Genomic DNA, 8,263 nt, shown 5'->3' on the forward strand with positions numbered 1-8,263 from the left:
CTAGTTCGAAATTGTTTTTTCCACTTAAGAAACATTTCTAAACTACGAGGAATTTTATCACAGAAGGAACTTGAGATGATTGTTCATGCTTTTATTTAATCTCGGTTAGATTACTGTAATAGCATTTTAATGGGTCTGAACAAATCTTCCCTAGCTCGCCTTCAATCTGTGCAGAATGCTGCGGCGAGGCTGCTAACTGGAACCCACAGAAGAACTCACATAACTCCTGTTCTGGCCTCCCTGCATTGGCTCCCTGTGCATTTCAGGAGTCATTTTAAAATTCTGGTTCTAACTTTTAGGGCACTTCATGGTCAGGCTCCCAAATATTTACTGGACCTTTTGAAGCCTCTATGTCCCATCAGGACTTTGAGATCTTCAAATCAAATGTTGCTGATGGTTCCAAGAACTTATTTTAAAACACGTGGAGACAGAGCATTCCAAGTGGTGGCCCCCAGGCTTTGGAATGCTCTCCCTCTGTCACTGCGCTGCTCAGATTCCATTGACTCTTTCAAAAATGATCTTAAGACTTATTTATTCAGACTGGCTTTTATTTAAATTTTATTTACTTTTACTTTGTGAAGCACTTTGTGATGTCATTGTCTGTGAAAGGTGCTATATAAATAAAGATTACTTACTTAATAATAATAATAACAATAATAATAATAATAATAATAATAATAATACATTTTATTTGTAGGCACCTTTCTTGGCCGTCAAGGTCACCTTACATTGTCAATCATAAAAAAAGGCAATATTATATACACAGTAAAAACAAGTAAAATAGAATTAAGATAAGACAATGCAGTTGCAATCACAGTGCATAGGCTACTTTAAACAGATAAGTTTTGAGTTTGGATTTGAAATGTGGCAATGAGCCTGTGTTGCGAATATCAGGTGGGAGTGAGTCCCAGAGCAGCTGAATGCTCTGCTCCTGATAGTAGCAAGACGGGCAAGGGGAACAATGAGCTGAATAGAAGAAGAGGATCTGAGGGTACGACTGGGTGTAGCAATGTGAACAAGGTCCGAAAGGTACGAAGGAGCAAGGTTGTGGACAGCTTTGATGGTAAGGAGGAGTATTTTGTAGCTGATGCGATATGGGATGGGAAGCCAATGAAGGCGTTGTAAAACAGGTGTGATGTGATAGATTGAGGGGTCCGAGTAATGATACGGGCCGCTGATTTTTGTACCAGTTGTAATTTATAGAGGGTTTTCTGTGGTAGGCCAAAAAGAAGAGAATTACAATAATCTAAATGAGGTGACCAGACTGTGGACCAGAACAGCATTGGAGTGAGAAGTGAGCAAAGGACGGAGACGATTAATATTTCGAAGATGAAAGTAGGCTGACCGAGTGATATTATTGACATGGGAGGAGAAGGAGAGGGTGCTATCAAGGATGACACCCAGACTCTTAACTTGATGGAAGGGAAAGATGGAAGAGTTATCAACCGGAATGGAGAAGCTATCAAGTTTACTTAGTATTGATTTAGTGCCAATTAAAAGAAGTTCTGTTTTATTGCAATTTAATGTCACAAACTGATGTAAAACTACAATGTGAAAACTTGATGTAACACTAAAATGTTCCAACTCGTACTACTAAAATGATACAACTTGATGTAAATCTATGTTAAAACATGATGTAACACTAGAATGTTAGAACACTACAGTTACAACTTGATGTAATACTACAATTCTACAAAATATATCTGGGAAGATGGCGCCGTTGTACGTGGCAGGTCGTCTCTCACTCTCCGTACTTTTCATTATTCTGTTGTTTTTAAGTGAAGTCAAGGCACTATTGGTGTATGATCGCCAAACGTTATTAGATCTAAGGCCATTTATCCACAGTGTGGCTGCTTTTAATACATGGGAACATAAAATTCCACCCCAACTTCTGTCGGGTATTCCAGCTCACCTGTGCCGAGCTCCGGCGCTGCCCCACCGGCAGAAACGTCATCGCCGCCGCAGCAAACGCGGTGGACGCCTGGTGAGGCTGAAAGCCTTTTTGTCATGGCGCAACGGTTCCCAGCCAGTTCCTGAAGTGTTTCCTGGCGTGTTTCTACCTTGGCGTTTTCTGGAGCCGGTGGATGCTTGCCTGGTTCGTGTTGTTGGTGAGGATGTCCCCCGACGTCAGCGCCCCTGCCCCCTCCCGGCTCAGCAGGTGTGGAGTGAACCCACTGAACCTGACACAGCTGAGTCGGACCCTCCCTCAGCGCGACAACCCCGATCCAGCTCCAGCCAGGATCGGCTTGGTGAACGCCAGATCGTTGGTCAATAAAACTTTTATCCTGAGGGATTTCTTCAGCTCCCATAACCTGGACTTCCTCTGTATTACAGAGACTTGGCTGAGTGAAGTTGAGTCAGCTGCTCTGTCGGAGCTTTTACCAACAGGCTGCTCTTATTTTAACTCCCCACGATCATCGGGCCGAGGAGGAGGAACTGCAGCCGTGTTTAAAGATGTTTTTAGTTGTAAACAGTGTTTTAAACTGCGTCACTTCACCAGCTTTGAGCTGACCTGCTTTGAAGTGGGCCGCTCTGACCCGACATTCTGTGCTGTCATCTACCGTGTTCCCAAATATAATAGGGATTTTATTAGTGACTTTTCAGATTTTCTTTCTGAAATAGTGACTGGATATGACCATCTCGTTATTATGGGTGATTTGAACATCCACGTTTGTTGCCCAGACAAACCTGTAGTGAACTTAACCTGATGTCAAGACTAAGCCTAAGGTCAAAACTCTTGACCTTAAGAACCTTGTGGGACAGGAACTGTCATTTCATTGATTTGAATCCAGAAATACAGGTTCACCCATCCTGAGACTTTCTTTCTTGAAAATTCAAGTGGAAGAACACTCTCTGTTCTATTATCATTACTATTTTACAAATGTTGATAATCAAAGTGCCTTAGTTCAAACCATTTTAGATGTTGCAGTGAACTAATCAATTTTATTAACTGTGTAATGATTTTTAATTCTCATGCAAAGTTAGAACTCATGTTAAAGCTGTTACAGAGTAATTATGCATTTTCTGATTTCTGTCTTTGAATGAGCAAGTGTGCGTTCCAGGGTCAGGAGTCGAAGCAGACATGCGTTGGAACAACTGTCTTGTTTATATCCTCTCAGACGTCAACAGGGGGGTTTTGGCACCTGTTTCTAAAACTCGCCAAAACAAAACTCTCTCTGTCTGTGAGAACATTTCTGATCTGTTCCATAACAATTCTTGCTGTCTTCTAACCTCTTACGTCACAAAACACACCCCGTCTGGTCGGTTCTGACCAATGGGAAGACTCCCAAATGAACCGGGAAAAGAGCTCTTTAAAATGTCGGTACTTCCTGGTCTACAGAGTTCTGTTCGGTTCTGTGGGTCGGAGAAGTTCGGTTCTGTGAGAGTTGGGATGAGTTCAGTTCTGCGCGGAGAAGCCCAGTTCTGTTGGTTGGAGAAGTTCGGCGGCGCGGACAGTTCTGATATGTCCTAGCGCTGTGCAGTAGCTGTGGGAGCCGGGAAGACCCTGACATGACCACAGAGCTCTTCCGAGTTTCATGGGATTATAACATTTTCCACTGAGGTGAGCTTGTGTCGGACAGAATCTCGCCGCTACTCCGGACGAGTAACAGCATCCTACGGAGACGCTGAAGGGTGCGTTAAACGGAACCTCGCCTGAGACATCTCCAGGTAAAAGAGTCGATTTCACCACCTAAGTGTACTGTAAGGAAGAAGCTGAAGAAAGCCCGGAGAGTGCCGTTCTGTTCAACACTCTCCCTCAAACACCATCCTTACTCCCTTTAACTTCCTTCCCATCTTTAAACTCTTCTCTCAAGTAGAAATTCTTCCAGATATTTTAGAAATGTCTGTGTAAAGTGCTCATCCACCGCCGTGTGGATAAAAAGATCATAATTGTACAGTTTTCATAAATGTCTGTGGTGAAGCAACGGAAAAATCATGGCCGTATGATTTTTCCTGATTGATTGCTTTTGTTGTTATTTTCATAATTTGCCAAATTACTGTAAATGTTTGATGTTAAACTTTGATTCTGTAAATAAATGACCGCATTCATTTTGATGGGTCAAAGATAAATGACGTCTCACGTTTGCATTTCCTTGGATTCGGTGTACGTTTTGTTCAGTCCAGAAAAATGAAGAATCCGTGTTAATTGATGAATATATCTGAGCATCTGTTCATCTACAAACCTCTGGTAAAAGAATTTTTAATTCTCATTGACTCTTTAATCTGGTGCATTCTGTGTCTGGACCTACTCACGATAAAGGTCACACTCTAGATCTTGTGCTCTCTTTGGGATCACCTGTGTCTAATCTGGAAATTCATGATTCTATAATCTCTGATCATATGCCTATAACATTCCAGACTGTTCTCACATATGCTCCTGTAAAAACTCACATTCCTGCTCAGAGCTGTCGGATTATTAAACCCTCCACTGCTGGTCAGTTCACTGAGGTTTTCTGCCAGCTCTGTCCACCTGCCTCAACTGATGCTGAGGATCTGAGTTCTTGGCTCCATTCATCCTGTCTGACTGTGTTGGATACTGTGGCTCCTTTAAAGACCAAACAGCCTGGATTTAAACATGAGCCATGGCTTCAGAACAGAACAGCTCGAGCTGTCAGACAGGAATGTCGCAGAGCGGAACGCAGGTGGAGAAAGGACAAGCTGCAGGTGTCCCTTCAAATTTTTAAAGACTGTTGGCGCAATTACCAGGACACAGTTAAAGCAGCCAAAAAGGACTATTTTTCTAACTTGATTTTATCCCACAGCCACAACCCACGTGTTCTTTTTAGTACCATTGACTATTTTCTTAATTCTCCACAGACACCTGGTTTTGAATCATCTACTCAGTTGTGCAATAATTTTATGCAGTTTTTTATTGATAAGGTCACCTCTATAAGGGCTTCCATCTTATGCCCAAACTTTGACCCCTCTGTGTGTGTCCCCTGCTCTGCTGCTTTCAATCAGTTTGAGCTGGTGACTGTGTCATTTTTAGAGGACATGGTCACTCAGATTAAGCCTTCTGGTTCTCCATATGATGCTCTTCCACCACACTTTCTTAAAGAGGTTTTCCCTTGTTTTAAACACTTGGTTCTTGACCTTTTTAACAGTAGTTTGTTGTCTGGAGTAGTCCCTGCTAATTTTAAACATGCTGTTGTGCAGCCCCTATTAAAAAAAAACTGGTCTCGATCCCACTGTGTTGGGGAATTTTAGGCCCATCTCTAAGCTTCCCCTCCTGTCAAAAATCTTGGAGAAAATTGTTTATGCTCAGTTAAAATCCTTCCTGGATGAACATAACATCATGGATGTGTTCCAGTCTGGATTTAAAACTCTCCATAGCACAGAGTCAGCTCTGCTGAGAGTTTTTAATGACATCCTCCTGGCATGTGACTCAGGTGATCATGTGATTCTTGTTTTACTGGACTTAACTGCTGCGTTTGACACAGTGGACCACAGCATTTTATTGTCACGTCTACAGCATCAGGTAGGCATTGGTGGGACTGCTCTGGAGTGGTTGGGGTCCTATCTGACTGACAGAACTTTCTCTGTAAAAACTGCTGGGCATGAATCCTATTCTGCTCCCTTGTCATGTGGCGTACCTCAGGGATCAATTTGACTTTTGACACAGTGTGATTTGTTTTGTACCCGTCTGTATTCTACAATGTTACCCATTTTGTTATTATATTTTTTCCATTTGGATCTATGTACTTTTTGCTGTGTGCTTTGCTTGTTTGTTTCTGCTGTACAGCACTTTGGTTGGCCTTGTCGCTGTTTTAAGTGCTCTATTAATAAAGTAGTATGGTATGGTACAATGTAACAAGTTTTACAAATGGATGTAACACTACAATGTTACAAGTTTATCTTGAACAGTGATGATATATGTACGGTTACTTTAATTTTTTTAAGTTTAGATGTTTTATGTTTCTAGTGATGGTGAAACAAAGTGCCCCATGGAGATTTTCTTGAACTTGAACTGGGTCAAGTTTGAAAGAATGTCTTGGCGGCATTAGCTGCAGTGTGAATGTAGCCTGAGTCAGCAGTCAGCAGCAAAGTGTGGGAGAATTAGCACCCCCTCTGAGGGCAAAGACACCCTGGTGAGGACAGATGAGTCCAGGTTTGTTTTTTTTTCAGGTCTAAACGTTGAACATGAATGAATGTAACTTGAGAAAAAATAATAATACAATTATGACATTTAAATTAGATTATTTTGAAAATCACTGCAGACAAAGAACATTAACATTACTGGTAATTCTATTTTAGCTGTTTTTAAAAAAGTCCAACCAAGGACTGGGTTTGCAAATTAGCCTGTGGCTAGAAAACCTATGTAAAAAACAACAGTTGCATTGTTTTTAATCATGCAACATTGTTTATTGTTCCGTCATTGATCAAATAAACATGAATGAATTAATGAATTCAGGTACCTGCAGACGCCCACCTCAGTACTGAGTCGGAGACAACACAAAGACACATTCCAACAAATAAACGTCTGGATGACAGCTTCTCTGCAGACCTTGTAGTTTCTGTGGGAGTTCATCTTCCTCCTTTGGCGCTGGCTCGTCATTGGCTGGATCTTATGCCCCTCCTCTTCTTCTTCCAGCTCTGGCAGCATCACTTCCTCAAAGCTCCCAGTGACTCCGCCCCCTGACACCTGGCCACTTCCCTCTCCACCTTCTCCTTCCTCGAGCCAGTGGGTTTCTTCAAACTGCCCCGGGTGAGCAGGAGGTGGGCGGAGATCATCAAAAAATACCCAGAATTCAGCTTGTAGGTGGGTGTGGCCTTTCAGAAGTGTTGCCATCTGAGTTTTCAACTGAAAGCAGGAAACAGCTGCTGTTCAATGGATGCTGTCAACAGAGTAAACTGGACAACATCTGGTTGAATCTGGACAATAATGTGTGAAACCACCGGACCTCCTGGATGCTGGTTGGGCTCAGGTCTGGTCCAGTCTGCAAGGCTTTGATGATCCTCTGATAATGTGATGGATTATCTCCAAAACTGATCTCCAGCTGTCGAAGGAAACGCCGACTGCGTTCAAATGCCTGCTGCTCTGCGAACTGCACAGACAGGAGAGAAGACCTGACAGGTTCTACGAACTGTCCCACAACCTGTCCAACTGTCCCACAACCTTTCCACTTGTCCCACAAGCTGTTCACCTGTCAACTACCTGCCCAACTGACCCACAACCTATCCACTTGTCCCACAAGTTGTCAAACTGTCCAACTACATGTCCAAATGTCCCAAAACCTGTCCACCATTCCAACTACCTGTCCCAAACCTGTCCAACTATCCCATAATATGTCCAACGGTCCAATTACCTGCTCACCAACTGTCCCACAACCTGTACATGTCAAAAAACTTGTCCAACTATCCAATAACTTGTCCACCTCTCCCACAACCCATTCAACTGTCCCACAACCTGTCCAGCTACCTGTCCACCTGTCCAACTACATGCCTAACTGTCCCACAACATGTCCACCTATCCTACAACCTGTTCATCTGTCCCACAACATGTCCAAATGAATGTCCAACAACCTGTCCACCTGTCCAACTACCTGCTCAGCAACAATATCACAACATGTTCAACTAAATTCTCAACAAATTCTCATGTCTTTAACATCCCACAAACTGTCCAACTACATGCCTACCTGCACCACAACCTGTCAAACTACCTGTCCAACTACCTGCACACCAACTGTCCCACAACCTGTACATCTGTCCAACAACCTTTCCATCTGTCAAAACACCTGCTCACCATCTGCCCACATACTGTCCCCCTGCTCACCAGTCCACATTGCAGTGCCTGCTCTGGATGAAGGAAAGCAGCAAAGTCTCTGAGGAGTTCTGTGTGGTTTCCCAGGATGCAGTGGAGCTTCCTGAACAGCAGAGTGACTTCATGTCCATCGTCCACCTGTTCAAACTTGTTCAGCAGAGACACAAACTCCTCAACCTGCTCAGGTGCATCCTGAAGTGCCACACGCACCTGTCGACACACAGTAAATTATCATGAGTCCTCAAACGAGCTAAGAAAAAGTAGTAGAAAGTTACGGTGTCAATCAGTTCAAGTAACAAGCGAGAGTCTCACCATGTTGAGGTAACGAGCGAGTGCCTCACTATTTTCAGGTAATGAGTGTGCTTCATTCTGTTTAGGTAACAAGTGCGAGTCTCACCCTGTTCATGTAAAGAGTGAGTGTCTCACTCTGTTCAGGTAACAAGTGAGTGTCTCACTCTGTTCAGGTAACAAGCGATTGTCTCACTCTGTTCAGGTAACAAG

General features: G+C 43.1%; 1 protein-coding gene across 1 annotated transcript in view; it reads right to left on the bottom strand.

Moving 5' to 3' along the window:
- LOC119409585 (GON-4-like protein) overlaps window positions 1–8,263 on the bottom strand; it is a 137,543-nt gene that overhangs the window by 6,360 nt on the left and 122,920 nt on the right. The window contains exons 23-25 of the mRNA XM_037676486.1: window positions 7,775–7,972; window positions 6,903–7,046; window positions 6,506–6,802 (exon numbers count right to left, since the gene is read on the bottom strand). Coding sequence (XP_037532414.1) covers window positions 6,506–6,802; window positions 6,903–7,046; window positions 7,775–7,972 — 639 coding nt within the window. The remainder of the gene's footprint in view (window positions 1–6,505; window positions 6,803–6,902; window positions 7,047–7,774; window positions 7,973–8,263) is intronic.

This window comes from Nematolebias whitei, chromosome 5, assembly GCF_014905685.2.
Source record: "Nematolebias whitei isolate Nwh7 chromosome 5, NemWhi1, whole genome shotgun sequence".
In the NCBI taxonomy this organism is placed as follows: domain Eukaryota; kingdom Metazoa; phylum Chordata; class Actinopteri; order Cyprinodontiformes; family Rivulidae; genus Nematolebias; species Nematolebias whitei.